The following is a 15,223-nucleotide window of genomic DNA, read 5'->3' on the forward strand; positions in this document are numbered from 1 at the left end:
TGACAAAAAAATCATATGTTGAAGGAATGCCCTTGACCCAATTCAACTTTATTAAAAATACCTACCTTTTCCTCCAGTTTCTTCTTCTCTTCACTAAATTGGCTTATCCTTTGCTTTAGAAACTGATTGAGCTGTAAAACCTCTTTCTCAGTAGATGCAAGCTTTTGCTCAAGCTCCTCTTGCTGGGAATGGGATGTTGACTGGTCTGAAAATGGAGTCTGGAGGGAAGTATTCTCATATTGTGGCTATTCAGAAAGAAAAAAAACATAGGTAAGACTTTAAAAGTTTACCTGTCTTGAATAAATGGAAAGAAATTAGAAATGAGGTACCTACAGTACAAAGAGCACAAATAGCCTTTAATGACAGACCTTGGCATAAATCCCAGCTCTCCTGCTTCCTAGTTATGTGCCATGATCAATTCAAATTGCTTACCATCAACAAGTTATGTAAAGTCCCTAGCACACAGCAGAAGCTTACTAAAAAGCAGTTATTATTTGGTTAAAAAGTATCAGAGTATAAAAAGTACATTATAAAGAAGTGAAATCTCAGGGGAAATAAATAAAAACTAAAGAAATATTTCCTCACAGGTGATCATTTCTTAGCTAATATTAAACTCAGTAAGTATTAATAGAGTGTTTCCCCTAACTAGAAACTAAGGTCCATGAAATCAGGAATTTCTGTCCATCTTAGTTGCTCTTATATCCCTATTTCATAGAGCAGTGGCTGGCACAAAATAAATGTTAAAAAATAATTGCTTAATGAATAAATGTATTATTCTTTTCATGAGCAAGGCTTTGAAGGAGAGTCAGACAAAATCTCTTCCCTCCCCTTCCCCCTGCAGCATTACAACCTGGAAGAGGAGGGCAGGAAATACAAATATTTCCTCAAACAAATTAGAATGTGATAAGAATGTGATACAAACAAAGTAATGTGAAAATAAAGAAACAGATTACTTTTCTATTTACTAAGCACATATGTTAGGCATTGTGTACTGGGGAGTCAACAGTTAATAAAACAAGGTCCCACCAGTTTAATAAAGTGTCACACACAAAAAGACAACAAAGACTGCCTAAGTGCTAAGATAGCTGTATGTGTAGTAGCTATAGAATGGCTTTATAGAAGTGAACTTGAACTAGGCCTTGAAGAACTCATACTTTTTCAAAAGGTAGAGATGCAATTCAAAAATTATATACACGGTATGGTACTGGCACAAAAACAGACACATAAATCAGTGGCACAGAATAGACAGCCCAGAAAAGAACCCATACTTATATGGTCAATTAATCTACGACATAGGAGGCAAGAATATACAACAGGGGAAGAAACAGCTTCTTCAATAAATGGTGCTGGGAACACTGGACAGCTACATGCAAAAGAATCAAACTGGATGCTTTCTCACACCATATAAAAAATAAACTCAAAATGGATTAAAGACTTAAAATGTAAGACCTGAAATCATAAAACTCCTAGAAGAAAACACAGGCAGTACACTCTTTGATATCAGTTTTGGCAATTTTGGGGGGATTATGTCTCCCCAGCAAGGGCAACAAAAGCAAAAATAAACAAATGGGACTAAATCAAACTAAAAAGCCTTTGCACTATGAAGGAAACTATCAACAACAAAAAGGCCACCTACTGAATGAGAGAAGATAATGGCAAATGATTTATCTGATAAGGGGTTAATATCCAATATATACGAAGGACTCATACAATTCAACATCAAAAAAAATTAAAAAATGGACAGAGGACCTGAAAAAACATTTTTTCAAAGAAGACATACAGATGGCCAACAGGCACATGAAAAGATGCTCAACATCACTAATCGTAGGGGAAATGCAAATCAAAACCACAGTGAGATACAACCTCACACCTGTCAGAATGGCTATCATCAGAAAGACAACAAATAACAATAAAGTGTTGGCCAGGATGCAGAGAAAAAGAACCCTCGTGCGCTGTTAGTGGGAATGCAAACTGGTGCAGCCGCTATGGAAAACAGTAGGTCAATTTCTCAAAAAATTAGAAATAGAACTATTATATGATCAAGCAATTCCACTCCTGGGTATCTATCTGAAGAAAACAAAAACACTTAATTTGAAAAGATACATGCAACCCTATGTTCACTGCAGCAGTGAACAACAGCCAAGCTATGGAAGCAACCTAAGTGTCTATGGATAGATGAATGTATAAAGAAGAGGTGATATCTATGTCTATCTGTCTATCTATCCTTCCAACAGAATATTACTCAGCTATAATATAAGATGAAATCTTGCTATTTGCGACAATATGGATGGACCTAGAGGGTATTATTATGCTAAGTGAAGTTAAGTCAGACAGAGAAAGACAAATACCATATGATTTTGCTTATACACGGAATTTAAAAAACAAAACAAATGAACAAACATAACAAAACAGAAATAGTCATAGATACAGAGAACAAACAGATGAGGGAGATGAAGAGGTACAAACTTCTAGTTACAAAATCAATGAGTCACAGGTATGAAATGTGCAGTGTGGGGAACATGGTCAATAATACTGGAATATCTTTGTATGGTGACAGGAGGTAACGAGACTTAGTGTGGTGATCGTTCTGTCATGTATAGAAATACTGAATCAATATGTTGTGCACCAGGAACTAACATAACATTGTAGGTCAATTACACTTCAGAAACAAACAAACTCATAGAAAAAAGAGATCAGATCTGTGGTTACCAGAGGCAGGGGTGGGGGAAGGGGAAGTGGATGAAGGGGGTCAAAAGGTACAAACCTCCAGTACTAGGGATGTAACGGACAACATGATAAACATAATTAACACTGCTGTATGTTATATATGAAAGTTGTTAAGAAAGTGAATCCTAAGAATTCTCATCACAAGGAAAAAATATGTTTTTTTCTTTTTCTTTTATTCTGTATTTGTATGAGATGGTGGATGTTCACTAAACTTACTGTGGTAATCATTTCATGATGCATGAAGGTCAAATCATTATGCTATACACCTTAAATTTATACAGTGCTGTATGTCAATTATATCTCCATAAAACTGGAAGGAAAAAAATTTTGATTATATAAACAGCATTCATCATGTGCATGGTATTTCAAAGATAACCGACTCAGGCACTGCCCTTTACAAACTCAAATTCTAATCAGAAGCATAAGAGAAACCCTTAGATAATTATATACAGGATACAATATAGTATGGCAGCCAAAGAAAAGCCATCTTCAGTACAAAGTGTTGGAAGGTGGGAGGATAAATGAAAAGGGCATGGGGAGAATGAGGGAAAAGGCTTTACTGGAAAGGTGGCTTTTGGAACAGACTTTGAAAATAAGGAGGATTCTGGCAGGAACAGAGAAAGGAAGAAAAGCATTCCAGAAAGAACATTTTAAAAAGGTAAAAGACGGAATATATGCACAGAGTACCCATAAAGTTTAGGTTACAAGAGGGGGGAATATAAGAGAAAATTAAAACATCTACGTGAGACCATACTTTAGAATCACAAGGTTCAGAATTCAACCTTAATGCATAGGAAATGGGAATCCGGTGATGGTTCTAGAACAAGAAAGTAACATGTTTAAGAAGTCTGTGAACTCTGTTTTGTAAATCTCTGTATTCCCTAACACTTACCATAGCGTAAACTACCATAGTGTAAACTCTTAGTAACTTTAGATTAAAGGGAAAAGAAAAGAAGAAAAAGGACAAGAGAGAACTATAACAGTTGGAAGTAATGAACAAGATGAATTAAAGGATATGGTGAATGGATATGAATATATCACTTTAAGAAATTATCCTAACCTGTTTAGCTGAAAAAACCAAGGAGCTGAACAAGAATACTGAGAACAGAAGGAAGAAGCTCTGGAAGCAGAAATGAGAGGATTTAGAGAAAATTATTTTTTAAGGTGTGAATGGACAAGAAATGTTAAAGATAACTAAAGGTTCGAAATTCTGAGTCTAAGTAACAGGGAAGATCATATTCTGAGCAGAGGTAAGTAGGTCATGTGGGAGAACAGGTTTAAGCAAACGTACTTAATTACAATTAGAGCCTATTGATATTAAGATGCCAGTTAATATCAATTTAATATTAAGATACAAATATATATGAACATCAGGCAAAGAGATGGGTCTAGAACCCAGAAAAATGGCCAGGATAGGCTAGGAAACTGTAAAAAAGTGAATACAGATTTACAATTTCCCATCAGGCATATAATGAGCTCAGAAATTGCCAACCTGTTTTACTGACAAGTGAAAAGCTGAACAAACTGAAAAATCAACAACTCTTCTTAGCTCTGTCAGAGAAGTGAGGTTATCAGGCAAACTGCCACCCCCAAAATTGGAGAAACAGGCAAATAAAGAAAATCACACTTACTGGAACAGAATTATCCATGGGAACCAGTGCTGAAGTAGGAAAACCAGAACTGTAATTGATGAATTTGTTGGAGGCTCAAAGTGAAGGTCTGAGAGTCAAAATCTCCAGGGGCACCCAGTCATAGGGGACACCCAATATCCTTGAATTATACCCCTAGAAGCTCTACCAGGTCCTCACAATGAATCCCTTTGTGCTTCCAGCAGAGGGAGGAGAAGAGAAACCATTCTGAAATGCCAGAGCTCCATGTTCTTCTTAACAAGGCCTGTCCTCAGGAGAAACTACTTTACCAGAGACTAACCTACCTAGAAGGGAACTAACATACCTAGAAGGAAAAAATCCCAAACCAGCTCCCTCTAGCCTTCCACATGGGGGAAGGGTTAATAGCCAACTCAGTTGCCTCTAGCCATCCTGTCCTACCTAAGGGTGGGAAAGAAAAAACTAAGAAGCACTGGTGAAGTTCACAGTCCAGGAGCACAGGCTCATGAAAAGACTAAGTCAGAGGGCCAGAGAATGCTTCCCCTGCCCCACACCCTACCATGACATTACTAAAGGCCTACCTACCACACTTCCTTTTATCAGTACATCTGGAGAGACTGAACAAGCATCAGAGCTAGAGTCAGGTATGTCACAGATGTTGGAATGATCAGAACAGACATTTTTAAAAATGTCTATGATTAATATGCTTAAGGGCTTTACTGATGAAGTAGAAAACATTCAAGAACAGATGGATAATATAAGAACAGAGCCGGAAAGACTATAAAAGAAATTCTAGAGACAAAAAACACTGAAACAAAAACGAAGGATGTCTTTGATGTGGTTATCAGTAGACTGGACCTGGCGCAGGAACCAATCTGAGCTTGAGGATATGACAGCAGAAACTTCTAAAACTTAAGAGCAAAGAGGAAAAAGATTGGAAAAAATAGAAGAGAATATCCAAGAGTTGTGAGATAACTACAAAACTTGTAATATACATCTTATGGGAACACCACAAGGAAAAGAGAGAAAGAAAACAGCAATATTTTAAACAAGATGATTTTAGAATTTCCCCAAAAGGTCACATACCACACCTCAGATCCAGGAAGCTCAGAGAACACCAAGCAGAATAAATGCCCCCAAACTACACTTAAGCATATCATATTTAAATTTTTGAAAATCAAAGATTAAAAAAATTGTGAAAGAAACCAGAGGAGAAAATACCTTACCTATAGACAGGAAAAGATAAGAGCTTTATACAACTTCTCAGAAACCATGCAAGCAAAAAGAGAGTGGAGTGAAACACATGAAAGTCAGGCACTTTCTTTCCTATATAACAGCAATGAACAAGTGTAATTTGAAACTAAAAACATTACCATTTACATTAGCACCCTCAAAAACATAATAGTATAAATCTAACAAAATGTGTATATACAAGATCTATGCAAGGAATACTACAAAACTCTGATCAAAGATATCAAAGAAGGACAAAATAAATGAACAGATATTCCCTGTTCATGGACAGACTCAGTATGGTCAAGCTGTCAAGTTCTTCCAAACCTGATCTATAGATTCGATGCAATTTCAATAAAAATCCCAGCAAGTTATTTTGTGGATAGTGACAAGCTGATTCTAAAGTTTATATGGAAAAACAAAAGCTCCAAAATGGCCAACATAATACTTAAGGAGATGAACCAACCAAGATGGAGGGCTGACACCCTGACTTGAAGACTTACAGAAAAGCTACAGTAATCAAGAATGTGTGGTATTGGGGAAAGAACAAACAAACAGGTCAATGGAACAGAATGCAGAGCCCAGAAATAGATCCACACGAATACAGTCAACCAATCTAATGACAAAAGAACAAAGGCAGTACAATGGAGCAAAAACAGTCTTTTCAACAAATGATACTAGAACATCTGAACATCCACATGCAAAAAAAAAAAAACAAAAAAATATTCTAGACACAGACCTTACACCCTCCACAAAAATGAACTAGAGATTGGTTCAAGATGGCGGAGAAGGACGTGCTCTCACTCCCTCTTGTGAGAGCACCAGAATCACAACTAACTGCTGAACAATCATCTACAGGAGGACACTGGAACTCACCAAAAAAGATAGCCCACATTCAAAGACAAGGGAGAAGCCACAATGAGACGGTAGGATGGGCGCAATCACAATAAAATCAAATCCCGTAACTGCTGGGTAGGTGACTCACAAACTGGAGAACATTATACCACAGAAGTCTGCCCACTGGAGTGAAGGTTCTGAGCCCCATGTCAGGCTTCCTAACCTGGGGGTCCGGCAATGGAAGGAGGAATTACTAGAGAATTAGACTTTGAAGGCTAGTGGGATTTGATTACAGGACTTCGACAAGACTGGGGGAATCAGAGACTCCACTCTTGGAGGGCACACACAAAGTAGTGTGCGCATCGGGACCCAGGGGAAGGAGCAGTGACCCCATAGGAGACTGACCCAGACCTATGTGCTAGTGTTGGAGAGTCTCCCGCAGAGGCGGGGGGGTCTCGGAAGTACTCCTTGGCATGAGCCCTCCCAGAGTCGGCCATTAGTCCCACCAAAGAGCCCAGTAGAGCTCCAGTGTTGGGTCGCCTCAGGCCAAACAACCAACAGGGAGGGAACCCAGCCCCACCCATCAGCAGTCAAGCGGATTAAAGTTTTACTGAGCTCTGACCACCAGAGCAACAGGCAGCTCTACCCACCACCAGTCCCCCCCATCAGGAAACTTGCACAAGCCTCTTAGATAGCCTCATCCACCAGAGGGCAGACAGCAGAAGCAAGAAGAACTACAAGCCTGCAGCCTGTGCAACAAAAACCACATTCACAGAAAGACAGACAAGAGGAAAAGGCAGAGGGCTATGTCCCAGATGAAGGAACAAGATAAAACCCCAAAAAACAACTAAAGAAGTGGAGATAGGCAACCTTCCAGAAAAAGAATTCAGAATAATGATAGGGAAGATGATCCAGGACCTTGAAAAAAGAATGGAGGCAAAGATCAAGAAGATGCAAGAAATGTTTAACAAAGACCTAGAAGAATTAAAGAAGAAACAAACAGAGATGAACAATGCAATAACTGAAATGAAAACTACACTAGAAGGAATCAATAGCAGAATAACTGAGGCAGAAGAACGGATAAGTGACCTGGAAGACAGAATGGTGGAATTCACTGCTGCGGAACAGAATAAAGAAAAAAGAATGAAAACAGCCTAAGAGACCTCTGGGACAACATTACACACAACAACATTTGCATTACAGGGGTCCCAGAAGGAGAAGAGAGAGAGAAAGGACCCAAGAAAATATCTGAAGAGATTATAGTCAAAAACTTCTCTAACATGGGAAAGGAAATAGCCACCTAAGTCCAGGAAGCACGGCGAGTCCCATACAGGATAAACCCAAGGAGAAACATGCCAAGGCACATAGTAATCACATTGGCAAAAATTAAAGACAAAGAAAAATTATTGAGAGCAGCAAGGGAAAAATGACAAATAACATACAAGAGAGCTCCCGTAAGGTTAACACCTGATTTCTCAGCAGAAACTCTACAAGCCAGAAGGGAGTGCCGTGACATATTTAAAGTGATGAAACGGAAGAACCTACTACCAAGATTACTCTAGCCGGCAAGAATCTCATTCAGACTCGATGGAGAAATTAAAAACTTTACAGACAAGCAAAAGCTAAGAGAATTCAGCACCACCAAACCAGCTCTACAACAAATGCTAAAGGAACTTCTCTAAGTGGGAAACACAAGAGAAGAAAAGGACCTACAAAAACAAACCCAAAACAATTAAGAAAATGGTTATAGGAACATACATATCAATAATGACCTTAAATGTGAATGGGTTAAATGCTCCAACCAAAAGACACAGGCTTGATGAATGGATACAAAAACAAGCATATATATGCTGTCTACAAGAGAACCATTTCAGACCTAGGGACACATACAGACTGAGACTGAGGGGATGGAAAAACATATTCCATGCAAATGGAAATCAAAAGAAAGCTGAAGTAGCAATACTCATATCATATAAAATAGACATTAAAATAAAGAATGTTACAAGAGACAAGGAAGGACACTACACAATGATCAAGGGACCAATCCAAGAGGAAGATATAACAATTGTAAATATTTATGCACCAAACATAGGAGCACCTCAATACATAATACAAATGCTAACAGCCATAAAAGGGGAAATCTACAGTAACACATTCATAGTAGGGAACTTTAACACCCCACTTTCACCCATGGACAGATCATCCAAAATGAAAATAAATAAGGAAAAACAAGCTTTAAATAATACATTGAACAAGATGGACTTAATTGATATTTATAGGACATTCCACCCCAAAATAACAGAATACACATTTTTCTCAAGTGCTCATGGAACATTCTCCAGATAGATCATACCTTGGATCACAAATCTAGCCTTGGTAAATTTAAGAAAATTGAAATCGTATCAAGTATCTTTTCCGACCACAACGCTATGAGACTACATATCAATTACGGGAAAACATCTGTAAAAAATACAAACACATGGAAGCTAAACAATACACTACTTAATAACGAAGTGATCACTGAAGATATCAAAGAGGAAATCAAAAAATACCTAGAAACAAATGACAATGGAGACATGATGACCCAAAACCTATGGGATGCAGCAAAAGCAGTTCTAAGAGGGAAGTTTATACCAATACAATCCTACCTTAAGAAACAGGAAGCATTTCAAACAAACTACCTAATCTTGCACCTAAAGCAATTAGAGAAAGATGAACAAAACCCCCCAAATTTAGCAGAATGAAAAAAGTCATAAAAATCAGATCAGAAATAAATGAAAATGAAATGAAGGAAACGATAGCAAAGATCAATAAAACTAAAAGCTGGTTCTTTGAGAAGATAAACAAAATTGATAAACCATTAGCCAGACTTATCAAGAAAAACAGGGAGAAAACTCAAATCAATAGAATTAGAAATGAAAAGGAGAAGTAACAAGTGACACTGCAGAAATACAAAAGATCATGAGAGACTACTACAAGCAACTCTATGCCAATAAAATGGACAACCTGGAAGAAATGGACAAACTCTTAGAAATGCACAACCTGCCAAGACTCAACCAGGAAGAAATAGAAAATATGAACAGACCAATCACAAGCACTGAAATTGAAATTGTGATTAAAAATCTTCCAATAGGGCTTCCCTGGTGGCGCAGTGGTTGGGAGTCCGCCTGCTGATGCATGGGACACAGCTTTGTGCCCCAGTCCGGGAAGATTTCACATGCCGCGGAGCAGCTGGGCCCGTGAGCCATGGCCGCTGGGCCTGCACGTCCGGAGCCTATGCTCCGCAGCTGGAGAGGCCACAACTGTGAGAGGCCCCCGTACTGCAAAAAAAATCTTCCAACAAAAGCCCAGGACCAGATGGCTTCACAGGCGAATTCTATCAAATCACTGAGAGAAAAGCTAACACCTATCCTTCTCAAACTCTTCCAAAATATAGCAGAGGGAGGAACACTCCCAAACTCTGTCTATGAGGCCACCATCACCCTGATACCAAAACCAGACAAAGATGTCACAAAAAGAAAACAACAGCCCAATATCACTGATGAACACAGATGCAAAAATCCTCAAAAAATACTAGCAAACAGAATCCAACAGCACATTAAAAGGATCACACACCATGATCAAGTGGGGTTTATTCCAGGAATGCAAGGATTCTTCAATATATGCAAATCAATCAACGGGATACACCATATTAACAAATTGAAGGAGAAAAACCATATGATCATCTCAATAGATGCAGAGAAAGCTTTTGACAAAATTCAACACCCATTTATGATAAAAACCCTGAAGAAAGTAGGCATAGAGGGAACTTTCCTCAACATAATAAAGGTCATACATGACAAACCCACAGCCAATACCATCCTCAATGTTGAAAAACTGAAACCATTTCCACTAAGATCAGGAACAAGACAAGGTTGCCCACTCTCACCACTCTTATTCAACATAGTTTTGGAAGTACTAGCCACAGCAATCAGAGAAGAAAAAGATATAAAAGGAATCCAAATTGGAAAAGAAGAAGTAAAGCTGTCACTGTTTGCAGATGACATGATACTATACGTAGAGAATCCTAAAGATGCTACCAGAAAACTACTAGAGCTGATCATTGAATTTGGTAAAGTAGCAGGATACAAAATTAATGCACAGAAATCTCTGGCATTCCTATACACTAATGGTGAAAAATCTGAAAGTGAAATTAAGAAAACACTCCCATTTAGCACTGCAACAAAAAGAATAAAATATCTAGGAATAAACCTACCTAAGGAGACAAAAGACCTGTATGCAGAAAATTATAAGACACTGATGAAAGAAATTAAAGATGATACAAATAGATGGAGAGATATACCCTGTTCTTGGATTGGAAGAATCAACACTGTGAAAATGACACTACTACCCAAAGCAATCTACAGATTCAATGCAATCCCTATCAAACTACCACTGGCATTTTTTACAGAACTAGAACAAAAACTTCACAGTTTGTATGGAAACACAAAAGACCCTGAACAGCCAAAGCAATCTTGAGAACGAAAAATGGAGCTGGAGGAATCAGGCTCCCTGACTTCAGACTATACTACAAAGCCACAGTAATTAAGACAGTATGGTACTGGCAGAAAGACAGAAATATAGATCAACGGAAAAGGATAGAAAGCCCAGAGATTAACCCACGCACAGATGGTCACCTTATCTTTGATAAAGGAGGCAAGAATAAACAGTGGAGAAAAGACAACCTCTTCAATAATTGGTGCTGGGAAAACCGGACAGGTATATGTAGAAGTATGAAATTAGAACACTCCCTAACACCATACACAAAAATAAACTCAAAATGGATTAAAGACCTAAATGTAAGGCCAGACACTATAAAACTTCTAGAGGAAAACATAGGCAGAACACTGTGACATAAATCACAGCAAGATCATTTTTGACCCACCTACTAGAGTAATGGAAATAAAAACAAAAATAAACAAATGGGACCCAATGAAACTTTAAAGCTTTTGCACAGCAAAGGAAACCATAAACAAGACCAAAAGACAACCCTCAGAATGGGAGAAAATATTTGCAAATGAAGCAACTGACAAAGGATTAATCTCCAAAATTTACAAGCAGCTCATGCAGCTCAATAACAAAAAACAAACAACCCAATCCAAAAATGGGCAGAAGACCTACACAGACATTTCTCCAAAGAAGATATACAGATTGCCAACAAACACATGAAAGAATGCTCAACGTCATTAATCATTAGAGAAATGCAAATCAAAACTACAATGAAATGAGATATCATCTCACACTGGTCAGAATGGCCATCATCAAAAAATCTAGAAACAATAAATGCTGGAGAGGGTGTGGAGAAAAGGGAACACTCTTGCACTGTTGATGGGAATGTAAATTGATACAGCCACTATGGAGAACAGTATGGAGGTTCCTTAAAAGACTACAAATAGAACTACCATACGACCCAGCAATCCCACTACTGGGCACATACCCTGAGAAAACCATAATTCACAAAGAGTCATGTACCAATATGTTCGTTGCAGCTCTATTTACAATAGCCAGGGACATGAATCAACCTAATTGTCATCAACAGATGAATGGATAAAGAAGATGTGGCACATATATACAATGGAATATCACTCAGCAATAAAAAGAAATGAAATTGAGTTATTCATAGTGAGGTAGATGGACCTGGAGTCTGTCATACAGAGTGAAGTAAGTCAGAAAGAGAAAAAAACAAATACTGTATGTTAACACATATATATGGAATCTAAGGAAAAAAATGTCATAAAGAGCCTAGGGGTAGGACGGGAATAAAGACACAGACCTACTAGAGCATGGACTTGAGGATATGGGGAGGGGGATTGGTAAGTTGTGACAAAGTGAGAGAGTGGCATGGACATATATACACTACCAAACGTAGGGTGGACAGCTAGTGGGAAGCAGCCACATGGCACAGGGAGATCACCTAGGTGGTTTGTGACCACCTAGAGGGGTGGGATAGGGAGGGTGGGAGGGAGGGAGACGCAAGAGGGAAGAGATATGGGAACATATGTATGTGTATAACTGATTCACTTTGTTGTAAAGCAGAAACTAACACACCATTGTTTAGCAATTATACTCCAATAAAGATGTTTTAAAAAAAAACAAAACCAAACTTGGTTGGTGGGAATGTAAATTGGCGTGGCCAGTACAGAAAACAATACGAAGGCTCCTCAAAAAAATAAAAGACAAATCTACCATGTGATCCAGCAATTCCATATCTGGGCATATACCCAAAGGAAATGAAAACAGGATTTCTACAAGATACATGCATCCCCCCTCATGGTTATCGCAGCATTATTCACAACAGCCAAGGTATGGAAACAGCCCAATGCCCATCAACAGATGAATTGACAAAAGATGTAACACACAATGGAATATTACTCAGCCACGAGAAAGGAGGATATCTTCCATTTGAGACAACATGGGTAGACCTTGAGCACATTATTCTAAGTGAGATAAATCAGAGAAAGGCAAGTATTGTATGATACCATTTATATGTGGAATCTAAAAAAGTTAAACCTGTAAAAAACATAAGAGTACCTCCTTACCAGGGATGGGCGGTGGGGAGCTCCCACAGGGGATAAGAGTGATGGTGTTTAAGGGTAAAACTTTAACAAGTAGTAAATATGCCATAAAAACCTAACACACAGTGTAATGAATACAGACAATTATATCGTACTATATATGTTATGTAATGTGATAAATACCACTACAATAGCAATCATATTACATACAAATGTAAGAAAGTAACACGCCACACACCTTAAACTTACACCATATTACATGTCAAATCTGTTCAATGAAAAAGTGAAGAAAAATAACACTATTCACATGCCAAAATAATTCCTTCACTAAAGAAAATTTTATTATCTTATTAGTTGTTTCTCCTGAACTTTTGCTGTTTTATCCACTCTCTGTATCAAGCTCCTGGAAAAATGTTTATCTTATATATTTATCATATCATTTAGTACTTAGGGTTTTCCTTGTATTTCCTTTTATTAATTGTACTTTTCTTTTAAAATGAATTTCTCAACAATATTTTAATTCCCCACATAATTTAAAATTCTTCTAATATTTTTAGTAGCCCATTTTCCTTACCTTTCCAGATATTTCTATCTGTCCTTGCAGACTGACTTAGAGAGCCCTCTTCTGGCCTGATGCTGTGTCAAAAAACATTTTCTTCAGCTTGCAAATAATGTAAGTTTTAAATGCTTTTGGTAATATAATAATAATTGTATAATTCAAGTAAAACCTTTCTTCAGAATAATAAAGTTATAAGGAGAAACTGCATGGTTCTATTAAAATACCCTTATCAAAGCAACTTATACTACTTAAGTAGTATAGAAATACCACTTTCGAATAACTGTACACTATTAATCTCAGTATGACAGAGCCTTGCTATCATGTGATGGAACTTGAAGATGAAGCCACATAATAACAAGGTATTTGATACACTAGTAACTGAAGTATGATAAACAAGCTGGAATCTCTGTTAAGTGCCTCTGCCTCAAAGAAGTCTGATAGTTGTTTGGTCTTTAATATGTCCCGATTTTAATATAACAATGCCTTTAATAAAACTACAAGTTTGAAAATATAATGGCGGAAAGAATTCCACTTAAATTGATTTTTTTAATTCTAGGAATAAAGATGTTAATGAAAGTGACCAAACAGAAGTACATACCACCATTAAGTAACTTGCCAATAGTTTTTCTTCTTTTTGTAAATAAACAAGCCAATTATAAAGTTTACATAGAAATATATAAAAACAAATATTAAGGACAATTCTTAAAAACAGTAATAATTTGAGAAAGTAGTCCTTCCGGCCACATAAATTTTGTTATGAGGCGTCATAGACCCTATGTCTGTGTTCCCATTAGACTGTACTCTCAAGGACAAAACCAATCTCATTCACATTTCTATTCCTAGCACCTAGACAATGCCTAATCTATAGGAATCATAATAAATTTTAAAGAATTGGGTAAATGTGTTTACCTATATGGTCTCTCCCTTTATAGTTTGAGATTCATGAAGGCAGGAACTATTTTTCACTTTTGTGACCTCAGAATTTAGCACAGTGGATGTTTAATAATTGTTTGTTAAATGGGTTCATTTCCAAAATGGTTTATTTATAAATACTCATCCGAATTAGAGAGACTTCATGGTAGAAAAAAATAGATAAAGGAAAAGAATGAGAAAATGATATAAATAGAATGAAAATATTATGACAAATATTATACATTATCAAATCAAATTATATGTAAAAGAAATTAACTTTTTTCCATTAAAGGGTTCATAAAATCCATAAGCAAAAAAACCAATACAGAAAAAATAAGCAAAAAATACGAAAAAACAATTGACAGAAAAAGAAACATGAATGGGTCTTAAATATATAAAAAGAAGTTCAACATCAGTCTTAGGAGAAATACATATTAAATCCATATGGAGAAAACAAGAAAAAGATCTCAAATCAACAACATAACTTTACAACATAAGGAACTGGAAAAAGAAGAACAAACTAAATCCAAAGCTATCAGAAGGAAGAAAATAAAGATCAGAGAAGAGATAAATGAAATAAAGAATAGAAAAATAATAGAGAAAATAAATGAAACCAAAAGTTGGTTCTTTGAAAAGAACAAAATTAACAAACCTTTTTTTTTTTTCCGGTATGTGGGCCTCTCACTGTTGTGGCCTCTGCCGTTGCGGAGCACAGTCTCCGGACACGCAGGCTCAACGGCCATGGCTCACGGGCCCAGCCACTCCGCGGCATGTGGGATCTTCCCGGACCGGGGCAC

General features: G+C 37.2%; 1 protein-coding gene across 1 annotated transcript in view; it reads right to left on the reverse strand.

The window, feature by feature from the left end:
• CEP85L (centrosomal protein 85 like) overlaps positions 1-15,223 on the reverse strand; it is a 154,910-nt gene that overhangs the window by 38,651 nt on the left and 101,036 nt on the right. Inside the window, exon 6 of the mRNA XM_030853595.2 lies at positions 66-245. Coding sequence (XP_030709455.2) covers positions 66-245 — 180 coding nt within the window. The remainder of the gene's footprint in view (positions 1-65; positions 246-15,223) is intronic.

The sequence above is a fragment of the Globicephala melas genome, chromosome 14 (genome assembly GCF_963455315.2).
Source record: "Globicephala melas chromosome 14, mGloMel1.2, whole genome shotgun sequence".
NCBI lineage: Eukaryota > Metazoa > Chordata > Mammalia > Artiodactyla > Delphinidae > Globicephala > Globicephala melas.